At 34.6% G+C, this 19998-nt stretch overlaps 1 protein-coding gene across 3 annotated transcripts in view; it reads left to right on the top strand.

Annotated features, from left to right (window-relative positions):
- The window catches only part of LOC117107978 (protein TANC1-like), a 64200-nt gene extending 44453 nt beyond the window's left edge, over positions 1-19747 (top strand). For 2 of the 3 annotated variants that reach the window (XM_033249788.1, XM_033249790.1), the window contains 16 exons: positions 879-1301; positions 1833-3374; positions 4999-5061; positions 6542-6655; positions 7725-7976; positions 8247-9315; positions 9699-9930; positions 11152-11388; positions 11816-11995; positions 12121-12469; positions 13619-13794; positions 14556-14688; positions 15308-15399; positions 15524-15670; positions 16181-16281; positions 16540-19747. In XM_033249788.1, the coding sequence (XP_033105679.1) occupies positions 879-1301; positions 1833-3374; positions 4999-5061; positions 6542-6655; positions 7725-7976; positions 8247-9315; positions 9699-9930; positions 11152-11388; positions 11816-11995; positions 12121-12469; positions 13619-13794; positions 14556-14688; positions 15308-15399; positions 15524-15670; positions 16181-16281; positions 16540-16843 (5414 nt within the window). In that variant the 3' untranslated portion in view covers positions 16844-19747. The remainder of the gene's footprint in view (positions 1-878; positions 1302-1832; positions 3375-4998; positions 5062-6541; positions 6656-7724; positions 7977-8246; positions 9316-9698; positions 9931-11151; positions 11389-11815; positions 11996-12120; positions 12470-13618; positions 13795-14555; positions 14689-15307; positions 15400-15523; positions 15671-16180; positions 16282-16539) is intronic. The other variant, XM_033249789.1, reaches the window with a different exon arrangement.
- The last annotated feature ends 251 nt before the right edge of the window (positions 19748-19998 follow it).

Below are 19998 nucleotides of genomic sequence, written 5' to 3'. Positions count from 1 at the left end.
TGTTCATATTGTCATTATTATCCTCATCATCATCACCACCAATACCTTAATCCTCAAATGTCATCATCATCATTATCATCTTCAATAATCATCTTTATTCTCATCATCATCATCATCATCATCATCTTCCACATTATCATCTTTATCAGTATACGTCATCATTTATATCATTATTTTTCATAGCAATATTATCATTTCAGATTATTAAAATTTTACTGTTGTTATTACGCTTTATTTTTTATATTAACTTTTACTATAATTATTCTGATGACTTGGGCTTGCAAAATGAATTAGGTCAACTGTATGTTTCTGCTAGCTATAATCAACATCTATATCTGCAATTCATTTAAAAAAATAAATTCACAAATAGCATCATTTCCTGTGAATTGCATTGAAGTGCAATAAGGCGAAAATTACAGTATAACAATCAGATGTATTACATAGGCATTGTGGGTGTTATTAATATGCTTGCCTTCCAATATAAACAACTAGTCAATGCATTTGGGAATGTTAATAAACAGATAATTTTCATCTCTCATTGGTATGGATTCTTGCATGTGCCATTATTTAATAGTCTTTTCATATTCATTTTTGTTTCCAAATATTAACCGTATTAAAGGTCAAATTAGTAAAAAATATAATAAAGTAACCTGTCTGATCTGTACAAAGTGTACATGAAAACATAAATACATTACATTAAATACAATAAAAATATTAAATTTATCTAATTTTAATTATTCATTTGTAAATTAATAATTTCAATGATTGTATAACAGTGCTTTACCAGGAAAATAATAAATAATATTTACTTATAATCGTATCAAGCATAACCCTTACCAAAAACTCTGTTTTTTTTAAATCTCCTAACACTTTTTTAGATGACGATATACCTCCACCACCCCCATCAGAAGCTGCAATTGCCCTGATATCAAGACTTGGCAATTTGTTTGAGAAGAGAGGTTCCACCGAATTCTTAGATGAATTAGGAGCTGATTTGAACAATGAAAACAGCTTTGAAAACAGCTCAAAGAATGGTGCTCCAAAACCAGTTTCAAATGCTGTTCCTCTACCAAAGTCAGTGCAACTTCTGCGTGAAGGCGTTGCATCTAATCATGCATCACCGAACACCACACAAGATACATTCACTACTGTGTCATCATTGAACGATACAAGTATATGGACCGATGAGGATTCTACCCCATTCTCTACACCAGTTGCTCTATCACAGCCCACCACTAGCCCTGCAAAGCATGCATCAGATGCAGATACTGTCTCTGCAGACTTAAAACCAATTGCTAAAGGTATTGAAGAAGTTTAAAATTATAGTTTTTTTACTATTATATATAGCACCTCAGTCTGACTGAAGAAGATTGCTTCAGTGCATTAAAAACCAATTTTATTTACATTACCATAAATACTGTATTGAAATTTAGAGTAATAAAGCATTCTATTTTCTATGTCAGTAAAAACAGAACATATGAAAACATTTAAAGTCTGTTACATTTATTTTATAAGCAATAAAAATAAAGTGATAAAATAAATGAGATGCAACTGCTAATATTGGGAATTGCCAAGGCAGGTTGGCTCAGTTGACATACTCTAAATCTACATGACAGTTTGAGTCTCAAAGCTGCAGACATTTTCTTTGCTTAACTTTCTAGATAAGTTGATATTGATACTACACAATCATGCTGAACCATGGAATTATCCCACATACTAATTTGGTAATGACATGTAGATCATCACAATTTAGTTAAATGACATCAATGGGGTATGTCTTTGTTTCAGAAAATATAATTAATGGACTCTAACAGTGTATTCTTATATTACAGCACCAGTTTCAACAAAATCCACACTTGATGAAAAAACTGAGTCAATTCCATTACCCAAAGATCCAAGTAAACACTCTCCAGCATCAGAGAACCATGAAAATAGTCCTCAAGATCTCCACCACTCTCCAACATTCCCACCGCACCAAAGAGTTTCTCACGCTAACGATTTTTTCCGCAGTCCAGTTCAAAAAAATGTCAGCGAACCTTTGTCATTTTGTATGAGATATGATAGATCAGATTCATCGGAAATATCAAATGAATTCCAAAATAAAAAAGCACCGGATAAGGAATCAAACTTATTGACAGATAATTCGCAAATATTTTATAGACCAGATTTAGATAAATTGCAGGTTACGTCAGAGATTGACACTGGTTTACGTACTAAAAGTAACAGCTCACATGCAACTCAATACCACATGCCTTATAAGACAATTACAAGCGTCAAAGATTATGTAAGCTTTGAGGATCTTGAGGAACATTCAAGAATGTATGGTAAGAAAGAGGTACATGAAGGAGTTGCTGGAAACCAAGAAAACTTTCAGGAAAATAAAGAATTTATACCATCAGTAGCAGCCCAGTCAGGGATAGGTGACAGATTGTTGGGTAAAGAACATGAGGATCATGTGAAAATTGGAATTAAACCATTAGATTCTCAAAATGTGAACAAGGAAAATGATGACAAAATACAGGGAATGACAAAAGAGGTCAGCCTCAGGAAGGGTCGCAGTCAGATTCCTCGAGGGAAGGGTTTAGTGCAGCGAAGAAGTGCAGAATTTGAACGACTCATGCTTAACCCAACTCATAAGCCCACTCAAAGTGAGAATAGCTCAAATGAAATTAACGGAATGGGTGAACATAATACAGGAGAGCCTGCTGTGTTGACTCTGCGTTTCAACAGCAACTTGGATAATTCTTACCCTTTGAGAGGTAAGCTCCAATCCCCTAACAAGGATCAACCGAAAATTGAGGCTGTCTCCAGCACAAAGACGGTCACTAAACCCTCTAATCAGACATTTAAAGTAGCTAATGCTACTCCTACTCATGTGAAGGCCAACTTTGCACAGGCTCTCACCAGCAAAGATGAGATGTTTAATAAACAAATCTCTAGTAATATACCCTCCAACCCCAAGTCTTCCAGTCCCCAGACTGATTTCTCCGTGAGGACCCAGCTTAGTCATAGTATGAGCCAACCCTTCCCAGTAAACATAGACAAGGAAGAGTCTTCTAGCCCAAGGTCCAGCATTGCTCAGTCACATTCTGTGAACATCGCAGAGCCACAAACAGCTGGAGGTTACTATCAGAAACAGGTTTACGATGGATATAAAACACAACCAGGACGTTCAATAAAGCAGGCAAATCCGAGACAGCCATTTCAGATGAATGTTGCACATTCCCAGCCCACATCATCCGAAATGGGTCGTCGACATCGTATTGCTAGTGTTGATGCTGTGTTGGAAACGAGGGATTCTAAAACAGGACCTCGAGCTCAAACTCCGCCCCCTGGACTAGCCAACATCCTAGCTGCAAAAGAAGCAACATTCAGTAAGTTTAATTTGTTATTTAATGTTTGATTTTAATATTCGATATATTCAATTTGTATTAATATTTTAATAATAATAATCAAACATATATTATGTCGCAATTTCAAAATAAATGATTAAAAGTACAAAAGTATACATAAAGCATGAATTGAATAAAGTAGTAGAGTAAAATTTAACATTTTTTATGATCATTCATCATTTCATTACAACTGTATATTAATATAATGATTTCAAAATGTATCATTTGATATCAACATTTATCATAATGACATCAATATTCATCTGATGATTATTGGTATTAATAGTCATAATTTGTTTATGATAACAGCCTTTCATTCCGTTCAATTTTTAATTTGATACCTATTTACTGTAATATTATGCTAGCTCTATGGTACAGTAATTCGGAGTGGGTAATGTTAAGGATGTGATTTCTGAAAAGAGAAGATTACACATTGTATATAAATAATATTTTTAAAATGAGATTTCTTTCACATCTTGTACCAGCATGGTTAAGATCCTATGGTCCTACTTTCAATCTTAGAAAATGTTGGGCATGTTGATGTCCCAATGGATATGCTTCATTTGAAGATTTTCCTTGCTAAATAAAAATACAAAAAACTATAAAATTACATAGTTTATAGAAGCTATGTAATGAAATGTTAACATAATGTCGTATTTCATATAAACAATAATAATAATGGTGATGGTATTAGAGTTGTCAATTCTTGAATTGATGTTTAATGTTTTATTATATATAGCGTATCGCAAGCTTATTCAAGTGAGTCTATATACTGTAAATTTACATTTACACCATCGCACTTATACCATTGATTTATTTGGTGGATAGGACTCAAATGAGACTTACAGTATTGTTCCATATCAAATGTTTTTCTCTTCATCAACTATCTGTATTACCATGACGATTTTATTACCAATTTTATGACTCAATCCAGTATCACCAACTTTGACCTTTATAAATTGAGCATTGTCCCTTTACATTGTTATGAATCTGAGGCGGACGTTTGTCTCGGTTGTGTCTTGATCGATGGTTCATTGAGAATGACTGCCAAGGTGTTTTAATGTCTTTCATACCTATGCTCAAACACCTGCTTAAATGGATACGCAATAAAGACAATACTTGCCAACATTTCTTTGGCTATGCTTATGGTGTAGAGAACAAAATTTGCTATGAATAATATATGACTATTTTACGAACATTGCTACAGTTTGTCAACAAATTGTTTTCATTGAAGAATTGTATAAAACCATCTGGTAATATGTTGATTTCTTCACACATTGAAAACAAAAACATAAAAACAACATAATAATAAATAATAACATACATAAAAAATAACATAAATAAAAATTTCTTTGGATTTCATTTCTCAAATGATATGATTAGAGAATTATCATATATCATCATAATCTATATTTTATTTGCTTTGCATAATATCATGTACATACTCAGCCAATAATTACAAAGAACAACAAAGAGTATTTCATATGTACATTGGCATCCGTAGGCTTTGTATATATATATGCATATGTTTTTATTTTAATTCTGAAAAGACTGAATATTGGGTAATCCGTAGACATTTTTGCTCCGTTTTTTTTTTTCACCCAAGGACCGAGATCACGCAGTACATCCAACAGCCTTGAGAGGCTTGCCAGTGAGTGGCAAATCTATGGTATATGTCACTCTCTATATTCTTATTTCAATTATTTTAGTTATGCGATTTTTGTTTGTGGTTTTTTCCCTCCACACTATTTGCACAATTTGATTGATGTTTGCATGAACTTGCTTTTGGTTTAAAAAGTCTGGGGACATCTGATGTAACCTGCTGCATCTTATAATTTTTTTGGATATATTTTTGAAATTTTCTATTAGAATTAAATTTTATTTATTTATTTTTTTCTTGGTGAAGGAATAAAAAGTTCTTTTTGTCTGTACTTTTTGTTTCAAGGTGGTATACTAAGAGTTAGTAGCTATATGTACAGTAGATTTATAGGTATATGGTTAATGCATCATGGCCAATCATATCATAGGATATTCAGGATGTTTACTTTTTAACAAACATTAAAGTATGAATATGGTCCCACAATTTAGTTGGGGATCCTAGGCATGCGGAATAATGGGGCCCTTGTGTTATTTGTAAGTTTGTGAGGCAGAGGAAGCGAGGCTTTGCTGGGGCAAATAAGACCCACTGAGAGGACATTATATATATCTAAAAGGAAGCCTATATAATATTTTTAAAGTACTTCAAAGCTCAGGATGATGCCTTTATGAAAGGGCTGAACCTTTTATAGTAAATCCTTGTTGTTCTCAGTGTGTGGTAAATGGTTTTCTGTCTCTGTAGTAGTAGAATCTGGATAGAATAGAAATTTATAGCCATGCTTCACAATAGCGAAGATCTTTATGATATATTCAGAGTACATCAGGCAGGTTTTAAAAACAGTGGAGATGCTACATAGTAGCTCTAGTGCAGTTGTTCTAGTGCATGTTTAACACTAAGTGCCTTGTATTTAGTACACCTGGTTTGAGATTCTTTTCTTGGCATTTGTAAAGCATAGGTATTTGTCCTGACTTTGGTGTTAAAAAAATGAATATTATCTTGTGCATGTATAAGTGTAGCTATGTATGTTGGTGAACACTTTATACTACAAGTTTTCTGATTTTGTGTTTGTACATTTATTCTTTAATTACTTCCTACTTTTGCATGATACAGATTATAATATTTGTTTTATCCTGAAATTTGATAAATAATACAAGTAATGATACATAAATGAATTTAAAGTTCAAATCACAAGTCACTATTTCAATGTATCAAAGATGTCATTATTATTGTTTGATATTTTTATCAATTAAGTTTTTTTAATTATATTATTACATATTATATTTTTTATATTTTCTTAAAGTTTAAAATTCTTTATTCACTTTTTAAAAAAAAATTTTTTTCTATTATTATTATTATCGCTCAGTATTTTTAATTCTTTTTACAAAACAAAACTTAATAAAAACACAAAACTGAGACTAATTCAACTCCATTTGGATATATGATTACTTTAAATAACTTTGCTATTTGTTTTTATGAAGTCTGATCTGTGTTAACACGCAATGCAAAGCGTGTGCATATTTCAAATGCTTATATCTTGTGATTTGTTGTACAGGTACAATTGACACAGGTGAGGAGTCGCACATCATGAATGGTAGAGGCTCGCTCACGAGAAGATCGTTACGTGACCAGGATAAAAATATTAGCAGATCAAACATAGATATAAAAGGTAAGGTCAATTCTCATGTCTAGATTAGTGGGAAATAGTATGATCTATGATTGTAAACGGTTTTTTGAAGGAGGAACGTCCCAATTCTGAATTGCGATGCAACCAATGAACACGCTGATTGGGATTATGTCATCAACAACAACGGATATTATAAAATGATTAAAACCCCCAATATAAAAAATTAGTGAGCTTTCGCATCAACAACGGATGGACTCAAAATGGTAATTTGACATGAAAATCGATCTGCGCATGCACGACCCCCACAGCCTCTCGTCCTTGGCAAAATCACGAACTGTTTTTAACCAATTTATCGTCTGTGGAGAATCACGAACGACTAGCTCAAGCAGCCAATCAGCACTCTTTAGGGATACCAAGCAGCTAATAAGCCCTCTTTAGGACACCTAAAAAAGAGGGCGTGTGTCAGCTTAATGATGTCACGCACTACCGTTCGTTTTTCAATTGTGAAACTGCGAATGATCAGAACGCAGACAGGTATCAAGGACGGTCACAGTTCATTGCTTTTAGTCCTAGAGGATGTCTGCGCTGCATTTGCGAAAGCTCATTGTTACTATCATCAACAGCATATGCAGGGACAACACTAATCCTTGTAAACAGCTTACTTTCCATGGACACCATGCATCTTGGATAGGGTTGTCACCTTAAGCAGACTATTGGAATCACAGTTCATTAGAGAAATAAATACAAAGATTCACTTACTAAAACTAGTAAAATAATATCTTCACTCAATTTGAAATTAGACAAATATCATACCAGCATTAATTGCTAGTCACTGATTACCAATAGTTCAAACTCAAGGTATGGTTAAATAAAATAGTAATAATAATAATAATAATAATAATAATAATAATAGTAATAATATTAATAATAACAACAACAATGACAACGACAATGAAACATACTATAAAGTTTGTGATTTTATTGTTTTCTATTGTATCAAGTTTAAATGCACTTCTTTACTCAGTAGTGGAGTTCATTTGTTTTAAAGTGATCATATTTTAATGTTTGCTGCAGTAAAAATGTTGAGTAAAGGCATCTCCTCTCTTTCCAGTTCGCTATGCACCGTACAAACCTCCTCAGGTATTCCTTCGACCAATCCTCTTTGAGGTTCCTGGTATCATGGATAATGATATGTTCATTGGCCGTGATTGGCTGTTTTCCGAGATGGAGATGTGCTTTAGTAAGGATCAGAATCCCAAAATTAAGGGCATTGTACTGACTGGGGACGTAGGAATGGGAAAGACTGCTCTGCTTGGTCATCTTGTCTCGAGAAGTCCTATTGCACAGTTACTTGGTTACCCAGGTAAGAAATATATGTTGTTAACTTATAAAATTTACAGGTACTTCTATAAATACAGTGTACTATGCAACTACTGTTGGAATTTATATCTCCAGTCTACTTCATAGCAAAATCATCTGTCTGATAGCAGCTGTACATCTCATAATTTCAAGGCTGGGCTTTTATTACTAAGTGTAAAAGGATAATTCCTGTCTTACTTTAATTATACCCAGAATATGTAAGAATAATCATTTCTATTGTGACTTTATTTCAAAAATGTCTTTTCTCCTCTAGATGCAAAGGCTACTCCATTAAATCAACCTTCCACGTCTGCATTCACTTCCCTAGCTTCAAGAGTGGTTGCGTTTCATATATGCCAGGCTGACAACAGTCCAACATGCTTGGTACCAGACATGGTCCACAACATGGCTGCTCAGTTAGCACAGAGTCTTCCATGCTACAGAGACCAGCTCCTAGCAGAGCCACATTTACAGACATTGCTATCTGTCAGAGAGTGCTCACAGAACCCTTCAGAAGTTCTAACTCGAGGCATTTTAGATCCGTTGAACAATTTAAAACTTCAGGGACGGATCGGGATGGACTCGTGCTTAATCCTTGTGGATGGATTAAGTGAGGCGGAGTTTCACAAATCCGATTACGGAGATACAATAGCTTCTTTCTTAACTAAAAACATAATGAAGTTTCCTTCATGGTTAAAACTTGTAATAACTGTAAGAACTCAATTACAAGATATCACAAAATTACTACCATTCCATAAAATGAGTCTAGACAAAGGCAATAATCCCCGCTCAGAGCTTATAGTGAAAGACATTGAACAGTACGTAATGCATCGCATATACAACAGCGACACCATTCGCTCAGTGGTGTCTATAAATGGACAATTAGACGAGGAATCATACCTCAAGTTCCAGGCGCAATTGCAGACCAATAGCAGGGGCTCATTCCTGTACACCAAGTTGACCCTTGACCTAATCAGTAAGGGTGACCTCCGAGTAGTCTCACCCCATTTCAATGAGTTGCCAGTAAATATTTCTGAAGTCTATCTACAGATGTGCAATAGTTGCTTCTCAAATTCAAAAGCATTTGAAAAAGTGAGCTCGGTTTTCAACGTGAGCCTAGCCGCATTGTTTCCATTAACGGATACGCAGATCTATGAAATTGTCAATGCAGGGTATGTCAAGAAGTTTCTACCGTGGGATGAATTCCAAAGGCGGATGGCTTCAATTGCAGACTTCCTTCTGAAGAGACGGGATAATACCAGGATGCTGTTTCATCCATCATTTAGGGAATGGTTAAACCGGAGGGATGATGGAGAGAGTCCAAAATTCCAATGTGAACACAGGTATATCTTACGCAGTCTGTAGATATAGAGATGTGTCTGGTTTTTGTGTGTGTGTGTGTTCTATGTGTATAAACATTTTATTTATCAATTATTATTATTTCTATTATTGTTTTTTGTTTTTATTGTCGTAATTTTGTTATTGTTGAATTATTGTTATTGTGATTATCATCATCATTATTATTGTTATTGTTACAGTATTCATCATCATCGGTATTCTGCTTATTGTAGCAATTCCTTGATTTCATAGTTTCCTTTGCCTTTCCCTTTATTATTATCTGTAATTATCTGTGGTTGTTTAACTGCCTATATATCTGTCTATAATATGTGAATCTCTTCCATATATTTCAAAATGGTACAACATTAGCATTTGCATATCTTTTCAGGTACGGTCATGCTTTAATAGGGTTCAAGATGACCCGGCAGTCAAGTCGTCTGAACGCAGAGCAAGCTTTTGAGCTAGGCCACCACATTCTCAAAGCTCACATCTACAAGACGCTAGGCAGGCAGTTGGGCTACTCATCAAGGGAGTTACAGGCAATCTGGATGCACATGAATGCTGATAACCTATCCAAGAGCTTGGCTCATAGACGCAATATATTCTTCCCTAATGTGAAGGTTAGTATTTTTGTACTATTAGTACGGTATTTATTATGTCTAAAAATATACTAAACAGTAACACAATCCAAAAAAGTATGCTTTCCCTCAAGAAGGATTACAGAGAATAACTTAAATAGGCCATTGTGGTTTCATGGTTGTGGTGGTTAACGTATTTGGTGTTTAATGGTTGCAGTGATTTTTATATTTCACTTCATGTATTTCACATTCACATTAAAAAAACAAGTTACAGTTCGTGGCCAAAAGCCAAATTGATGACAACTTTTACGAACTACAAAAGATCACATAAAAAATCCACAAAAAAGGGGGGGGGAAAAAATTCAAATGTTTGAAATACAGAATAAAAACGTGCAAGTGGAGCAACTTCATTGTTCTAAAAGAGGGGAGCAGACAGTGCCTCAAATGCTGGGGAGAGTAATTGGGGGAGGGGGAGGGGATTATGAGATATTGAGTAATTTAATGTATGGACTATTAGAAAATCTTCTGGTTTTGCATTTAAGCTGTGAATAATTACTTCCATTGTGTAGACTTCTACCATGAGATAGTTGTCGGGTAGGGGATCCGATCAGCAGAATGGTTAGAAAGGGAAAGGCCTTTAGCAAATTTGAGGCAGTGAGCTGCTCTCCTCTCAAAGAGGGTATCCAAATTACAAAGAGTTCTAGCATGTCTGGTAGTTCCTTCCTAAAATGGTTTGTGGTTAATGGTTTGTGGTGCTGACTGGTTACTTTGCTTACCATCAGTGGCGTATCTGAAAGTCTTGAAATAGGGGTGCTGATGGGTGGGCGCGAAGGAGAAGTGGGGGTGCTCGATGATCAGTTAAGGAGCATTAATTTGCAAAATAAGGTGATTTTTAGCTACTTGACCGTGATTTTTTAGGATAACGGGGGGTGGGGGGCACAAGTAATTTTTGGAGGGGCGTGTTCCCCTTCCCCTCACCCCTAGATACACCACTGCTTACCATTCAGACCATGGAGATGTTTTTTCTTGTTGCATAAACAATTAGTTTTCATTAATCATTTATCACTAATGGCAGCAATATTTCTTCTTCAAAACTATTTACCATATTATGTTTATTAGCCACTGTCCAACGATTCATGCGGGGTGGGGGGGGGACCAGATTTGTTAAATAATGGACGTTTGTTCACAGAAAATGTGATACATCCAAAATATATTTTTTTCTGCACAGAACTTATTACTCTAATTTTTCTTAAACAATGTTAGGTCAGTCGTCTGCTTCTGTTGGCAGGCGCTAATCCCAACCAGAAAACAGATGTCTTACACAGCGCCCCCATACTGTGCATATCTGCCAAGGAAGGTCACACTGAGATGGTGTCTCTCTTGTTGGAGTTTGATGCAAGTGTGAATTCTGAGTCAGATGATGGTATGACAGCACTGTGTTACGCAGCAGCTTACGGTCATCTCGAAATTATTCGCATGCTGATGATCAAGAGAGCACGGGTGAGTTCAGGGTAATTTTTGTATAAACCAATGACACTGGCATTAATGATAAAACAATGGTAGTCATGTAAATGATAATGATTATGATAACAATGATGATAATTTGGCTAATAATGATATGCTGATAATATTAATGCTATAGAATAGAATAGAAATCTTTCTTTATTTTGGATACTCAGTCAGTATAAGTACACTGTTCTTCCCTAAGGTTCAGGGTATGATCTTAAGCTACATTAAATTACAAGAACGAATGTTTTGATAATGATAGTGAAGAGGGTAATTATGATAGTAATGATGATAATGCTGAAGAAGGAGGTTATGAGGGTAATGATGATGATGTTTAAGGAGGGGTTTATGAAGGTGATGATGATGATGATGGGATTGTTGATGGTTGTATTGATAAATGATTTACTTGTTTATTTCTTAGGTAACACACATTGATAGGAATCGTAAGTGTGCCGTGGTTCATGCAGCTGAGAGAGGACATCTTGATGTAGTAAGCTTCTTACTGCAATATGACTGGTCCTCAAGAGAGTCTCCTCAACTTAATAAGAAGGTTGTAAGCCAGCAAGCTGCAGTTGCTGCATCTGCTATGGGGCATAAAGATGTAAGTAATAATAATCACTAAGCTAAGTAGGCATAAGGTAAGATGGAAGTAAAGCATGATTAAAAGTGATGTATGGTATCCAAAACATTCTAATGCATTCTAAAATTTATTTTTTTCCCCTAAAGGTTTGTCAGTTTTTGTTGGATTTGAATGATGTATCATACGGTCACTGTTTCGTAAACGTCAACCAAACGGACACATTACTAGGTGAGACCCCTCTCACCGCAGCCTGCACAAATGGACGTGTGGAAGTATGTAAATTCCTCCTGAAGCGTGGAGCCAATGTCAGAACACGCAACCAAGGCCTGATGTCCCCGTTGATCTGCGCTGTTCGCAAGGGCCACTGGGAAGTGGTGGATATTCTGTTGTTCAATCATGCGGGATTGGAGGAGATGGACAAGCATGGTCGCACACCACTTATGATAGCTGCGGGAGAAGGGCACGTTGCGGTTCTTGAAATTTTACTGAGTAAAGGTAACTTCAGAATACATAATATTCTTTTTTTATCATTAACTGTACTAGGTCAAGTAGGAACCATCATTTACAGGATGTACAGTGACAGCAACAGGTTTGATATTATATAAGACAAGGCTATGCTAGGCTCTACCATTCTCGGCTTTAATTGTACAGCTCTTCTTCATTTTAAATCTCTTTATAAAACCATTCTTTAACACTTATTTTGATGACATATCATTGGCCACCATATTTAAAGGACTAGGCTGTATAAAATTGACTAATCAACATTTTTATTTTTATCTCTGTGTGTAAAATCCTTTTGTAAACTATGCAATTCATTGGAAATCCCCATTTGTTATTTTTTTGCGTTATATAAGAATATTTGAAAAAAAATGATGCAAGGCTAAAAATATAGATACATTAACACCAGCATTTCTATATATTTACTTTCTATTACTTTTACTGTATTTTATAATTTATTCTACTTATTTATCAAAGAAACAAGTCGCATGATTTTGTATTGATCCTACTGTATGAAATAGATCCTATGAAATATTTGTATGTTGTAACATTTTGTGTTATGCAACTGCATCATTACTGTCGTAGTTATCGTCACCATTAGGAAGCGGTTTGGCGCAGCGGGAATGATTTGGTTTCCTAACCTTGAGGTCAGGTTTCCAATCCCTCACTGTGCATTTCGCTTGTGTCCTTGAGCAAGGCACTTTATCTACGTTGCTTCAGTCTACCCAGCTGTATCAGTAAGTACCAGAAAATTGCTGGGAGTAACCTGCGGTGAACTAGGGTCCCACCCACAGGGAGTATTACACTCTCATCTGCTTCATGCTACAGAAACTGGAGATAAGCTCCAACCCTATGAGCCCTGTAAGCTTGGCAAGGATTTACTTTTACTATCATTACCATTGACATCTTTATTCTCATAGATAATTATAGTTATCAGAAAGATTTTGCCACATTTTTAAAGTTATGTGACAAATTAATGTGATGTGCCCATGTATGGGCATGATGATGTCATGTTGCGCCTATATATGGGCATATCGCATTTTTTCTCATGTTAAATTTATTTGATAGTGTGGACAAGGACTTGGGTAAAGAAATGTACTTACATAACATGTTATGCAAGTTTCCTATTTATTTTCTACTTAACAGGTGCTTCAGTAGCCTCGGTTGATAAGGAGGGTCTAACAGCACTCTGCTGGGGGTGTTTGAAGGGTCATATCCATGTTGTCAGGTCGTTGCTAGAGCGGGAATCTAATGTGAATCATATGGATCGAAGCGGGAGGACCCCTCTTGATCTGGCTGCATTCTTTGGAGATGCCCAAGTGGTAAGCCTTGTTTCAATAAATTCGGAATTAGTCATTGCTCATTATGATAAGTATACAAATTAGTGGACTATACCATTGTACAATAGGGATGTGATTCATTCAGTGTTATAGCCAGTAATTAAGTGGACTATACCATTGTAATTTAGAGGGTGTGATTTACATAATAATTATGTCAGATTTCAATTTCATCATTCTACTACCCAACACTCTCTGATTTGCCCTGTTAATAGTGAATATCAAGATTCAAGGAACTTTAATGTCTGGAAAAAAATTTTTTTTTTTTTACTGGCAATATAGAACATAATGATATTAATGAAGTGGGTTGTACCTTAATGGAAGATGCTTGTCGCCTTCTCAGGGTGCTTGGCTAAAATTCTTTCATGACCAAGATATTTTATTTCTCATGACTCTTTAAGACTCAATATTGGCCTAGTCATCGGTGAACAGTACCTTTATACTGGACGCTTGTTTTGCAGTATAAATAAGAACAGTAAATAAAAAAGAAACAGATATTCAATTGATAGGTATAATATGAAATTGCAGTATGTAGAAAGGAAGAGATGACAATCTAGAAAGCGCTGGATAGATTGTGTCCAAGATGGCGGTAGAGTGGTTGATCTGAGCAGAGTTGGTGACAGGGGAGAATGGAAAGCGGTGTCGAGACAACCCAACCCCCACTTGAGGGCACAGGCAGGATGAACCTTCTTTAGTCCAATTGTTACATATTTTATCTTATTGTTTTTGTACCTTTTACTCTTCAGGTACAATTACTACTAGAGAGTGGAGGTCAGATAGAGCATGTAGACTATAGTGGCATGCGACCCTTGGACAGAGCCATCGGATGTAAGAATGCTAGTGTTGTACAGGTGCTGCTAAAGAAAGGTGCTAAACTTGGTAAGTAGAAGCTGAAGGGGGTGCTGTTACATTAGAGTACATATGCAATGAAAGACTTCCATCTTGTTTATTCCATTAACCTAGTATTGCATTTAGGTATTTACTGAGGAATTCTCAGAGACTTAATGTTTAAAAAAAAACCAGTATATTTTAATGCTCATTGTGTAACATTTGAAATGTTATTATAATAATAGTTGTTTATAGTTATTATAATTCAGGCCCGTAACCAGGTTCATACGAAGGGGGGTTTCCTATAGTTCAGTTCAGATGTGTTTCTTTAATAAGTAAAGTTATGATAAAATACTATAGTGGTTAAGGTCAGATCACCTTATTTCATCCTAATAGATAAGAAATGGAATGATTTGGTTGATACGTAAATAGTTAAAAATTAATATTATTAAAAAAAATGAAATAAATAAATAAAAATTAATCTTAAAATTAACTTTTTTTTTGTTTTGATTGCAGAAGATTTTCGCTCACTGTTTTAATCATCTTTTCTTTTAATTCTGTTCCAGTTTTTGCTTCTAATGTAAATCGCATAGAGATTTATAGCATTCTGCGCTATGTAAAAATAGATTTCTTATTATTAATAGCCAGATAATTGTTTTATTTTATTTAGGTCCAGCATCATGGGCGATGGCAACTTCCAAACCAGACATTATGCTGATACTTTTGAAAAAGCTAATGGAAGATGGTAACACTTTATATAAGGTATAATTATTTTCAATTTTTTTCTAATGACATATGTGATACATTTTTAAAAATATATAAAGAGAGACAATTGTTTTATTTTTTTTTTTGTTTTGATGAGAATTTTTTTCCCTAAAATTTACAGAAATCGAAATGGAGAGATGCCTGCCACCGGTACCTGTATGCATTAAAGAAATTTCCAACGGATAGTTTTGGGGATGATATAAAGAATTTCAAAGAATTGCGTGTCAACTTCTGTCTAAATGTGTCAAGGTGCAAACGCAAGTTAGAGGTATGGTATAATAATTGGGTGCTTTATTATATAATTATTTTTTTCCAATGTGATTCATGTGCTACTGAAGGCCTCCACAGAATGCCTCTATTTGTAACTCCCTGTTAGCTGCCACAGCTCTAGCTGTTCCCCATGATATCTGTCCTGCCTTGCTTGTCTTATTTTCCTTCATCTCTATGTTGTTTTTAGTCTTCCTCGTCATCTCCATTTTTCCTTCCAGTGCTCCTATAATCCTTGGAAATAATAATGCCTATACCAGACCTAAGACACAGATATGCCACCCAGTTGAAAATGACCATAATCCAGCTGGGAAAGGACACAAGGCTGAACTACAGTACTTGTTAACCCTTGCGTGAGAGTTAGGCGGGATAAGGGACAATGTATCCGTTATATTTCAGTACTGGTACTGCACTGTGGCTGCCTAAGGTCCCCCAATTTCAAATATTTGAAACTAGACTAAATTTTTACGCTTGATAGCTTTTTAATGATTGGCTGATGTTTATATTTCAGGAGAACAGTGTTGCTTTAGAGTTTGCTACTAAAGCACTGGACATTAAACCGAAGTGTTATGAGGCCTTATATGCAAGAGCACGTGCAAAGAGAGCACTCAAGTATGTACAATTATATTGTTTCATGGTTTATACTTATTTACAGAAAAATGTATATATGTATATGTATATATTTTCTTACAAACTTAAAAAGATGAGAGAATTGTTATCATTGTTGTTGTTAAAATTAATTAAGAAATATCATTAAACAGATGAATTACTTTTGGTGGAAAGGATTTCCTCTAGCATTTTGTATTACAGTTTTAATAAATGGTTTACGTCTTTTAAATAGTTTTTTTTTCATTTTCTTCCCATTTGAAGGCAATTTGGTTCTGCTTTGCAAGATCTATTAGATGCTTTAAAACTTGCTCCAAATAATAAGGAAATTCGTCGGCTACTCTTACGTGTCAAAGAAGAATGTAAGGAGGAAACAAAAAGACAGAAAGACACTATGAAGACAGGTCCATCGCAGGAATCTTTAGTAGATGGCCAAATTAGCGGTGATTCAACAGGAGAAGTAACAGACAGGACATCAAGCCCAAACAGCAGGTTGAGCCCCATGTGTACAAACGACATGGATGTGGAAGTACATATGCCTGTACATGTAGGCCCAACTGCCCTTTGAATAAGGAAATGATTTTCTATAATTATAGCGCCCTCTATTTTGATAATTTTATGAGTAGGCATTTGTATATTTTTGGTCTCAAATTTTGTTTAGTGTTTAAACAATTCATTTTGGTCCTCAGTTTGTAAGCACTGCCATACAACTAAATAGTTTGACACAGTTTTTCCCCTTTTTTTCATAATTTTCTAGAAATATAAAAACGTTAAACAATGAGTGCTGATGAGTATATTTACTACGTAACTAATAATTATACTGTACTAATAATAATTACTGTTATTACAATTATAATTATATATATGATGAAAAATATCATATTGTACAGAATATTTTGTGTATATAGATTAAATTGATAGATATTTTTAGTTTGCTGTTAGTTTCAAAGTAATGAATTTCAAAATAAGAAATAGCAGGATATTATATAGGTATACTATCTAACAATAAATTACAAGAGTAGGATAGAATTTGGACAAGTGCAACATAGCTGACAAGCCTGAAGAATTCTGACCCTACAGTACCACATTAAATTCTAGGACAGACACTTAACATTTACATTTTTTAATTTTAACTTCTTTCATTTGTTATCTTAATTATACAACTTAATTACTGATCATAATTAAGAGATCCTAAACACAGACATTTCCATTATAGTTGATTAAAAAAGAATACAAGAGAAAGGAAAGGTGTTAAATTTTAAGTCTGGTTTTTGTTTTGTTATGTTGTTAATTTATATTGTAGTTTCTTGGGTAATAAGCCCAAATCTTTAGGGTTTGTTGTTGGTGGGCTTTGGGTGGATTTTACCACAAATCCAGAAAGTGCAAACCAGTGGAAGATCCAGGAATTTGAAATAGAGTTGACCAGAGAGGGGCTTTGACAGATGGAGGGTCTATATACAACCATGGTTTTGGCTGGTTGTAAAATTTACGATTATGTCACCTCTAGATGGCCAGAAATGGCACTCTCAGACTTTAAATTTGAATGTAATTTTCTTTTTCTCTCCAATTTGGACAAAAATTTAGGGTTGCCTGGGCCAGCTGCCCCACCCCCTTTGAATCTGCTCCTGCAGGCCTAAGCTAGACTACAAAAGTTGACCTAAGCCAAAAGTTGAGCTTATACTTCATGCCATGGAGGTATAAAATTAGAGAAGATCAGCCTAAATAATGTTTATTTAGCACAGGACTAGGTCTAACTTGCATTTTGATGATAAATTTCAATACAATTTTCGCCCAAACCTTTCTAAATTTATCTTGGAAGGGGCTCCATGACGAAAAAATCCAATTTATGTCAGAACCTAACCCACCATTTCTCACTTGCATTTTGATGATTAATTTCAATACAATTTATGTTATTTGGGTTCAAACCTTTCCTAATTTCTCTTGGAATGGGCTCCATGATGAACAATTCCATCTGTATGAGAAAGTAACAAGTAACCTACCCTTGCTAAATTGGTACATTCTCCTTTTGTATGTTAATTTATACTCCTAAAATAATTGAGAAAATGTAAATTATTCAAACATTAAAGGAGGGATGGGCAGGGAGGGAGACTTTCAATTGGTTGTAATTCTGTTTATTATGGGAATTGTTAATCATCATCGTAAACAAAATACAACCCTATTATTGTCAGTGAATATACTTGTTTTTTGTTAGTATTTATTTTGATATTGTGGTATATGAATGATAAATTTCATCTTTTAATTATTGAAGTTTGCCATCACTGCAGATGCTCAGACAATGTTTAGCACTGTCTAAAAGTTTCAATTTTATTGTTGCTATGCAAGATCTGAATCGTCAGCCATCACATTTTTTTTCTGTAAATTTCACACAATGTGAGCAGAGTGCTAAGTTACTATAAACAATATTTCAAATATTTTCCTTTTTTTACATATTTCCCAAGCTGCATTCCAGAGGAAACGAAATCCGTTTTTTAAATAAGAGAGTATATAAATGTTTTCATCTTTAACCACCATTTTGGTACTCGATTTTGGTTCTCTTCTTTCTTCAGGTTTTTAGTTTGAAGAGCTTTCCTCACTTGGTGCAATATACTAATATTTTGTTTACTAGAATTTGTTATTAAGGAGATGGGAAACGTATAGATGTTAACACATGGTAGAATTGTTAATCAGTGTAAACCAATATTTATGATAATTTTTTTCTTGTAGAATTTTAGAATTATTTATGATATATATGTAGAGATTAGTACTAGCTACAATGTAATTTACTTCAAAGCATGCAATGTTATTTGAAGTTCTGATAACAAATTAATAATTCTATATGTAGTATTCAGCCGGCTGCATACAAGTGTGTGCAGCTGTGCTGCCCTCCTCTTTTGAGATTCAGCAAACGAGGAATCCTGTGAAGAATCTGAATTTTCATTGGTCAATTGATTGATTAGACTGATGAGGTTGTTCATTGGTTTATCCAGTTCGGAAGAGAAGATTTTATTATGCCATGCCATCTTCTACCCCCATAACATTAGAACAAAAATAATGATAATAAAAGTATGATGTAAAGAAAGTAATGAAATTGTTTTGTAGCTAATTGATAGGGCTTCAGACTTCGATATGTTACCCTGCCTTGTGATGCTGTCCCCTCCTCACCTTGCAGAATCATTGGTTTACTTTTGCTAAGTATATTTTTACTGGGCGTGAAAAATTTACACACCCACAACTTCTTCCTTCAACACACATACCCTCACAGTAGAGCCCCTAATTCAAACTGTTTCACAGGCTTTGACAGTACATTTCCCAAAAATACTTTGAGATGGGGATATGCTTTGAGGTTAAGATAAGAAGAAATGTTTTAGGAAGTATTGAAATGAATAAGGAACATATGTGAGGTCATGTGTTAGGGGTCACTACTACATGATCATTTATTGTAGGGCTTTAATAAATGTTAACAAATTTTTCATTTGTTGTTCATCTTTTCCTTTCTTACATAGTGTAAGGTATTATCGTCACAATCGTCTTTGCCATTATTTACATCGTGTCCATTTATTAAACATGCGAATGAGGTGTTATTATTTTTAACTAGGCCTATTTCAGTTTAATTTTCTTAGTAGAACATGCATTCTGTTTATATAGGTGCGTTAATAGGTTTTAATGGACAGAATAGTATGCGGTCTCTAGATGAACCTAATTATTTCAATATTGAATCAATTC

This window comes from Anneissia japonica, unplaced genomic scaffold, assembly GCF_011630105.1.
Source record: "Anneissia japonica isolate Jap-2015-1 unplaced genomic scaffold, ASM1163010v1 scaffold287960_len3192837_cov198, whole genome shotgun sequence".
In the NCBI taxonomy this organism is placed as follows: domain Eukaryota; kingdom Metazoa; phylum Echinodermata; class Crinoidea; order Comatulida; family Comatulidae; genus Anneissia; species Anneissia japonica.
The sequence above is the reverse complement of the archived record's forward strand: the minus strand, read 5'-3'. Positions and strand labels throughout refer to the sequence as shown.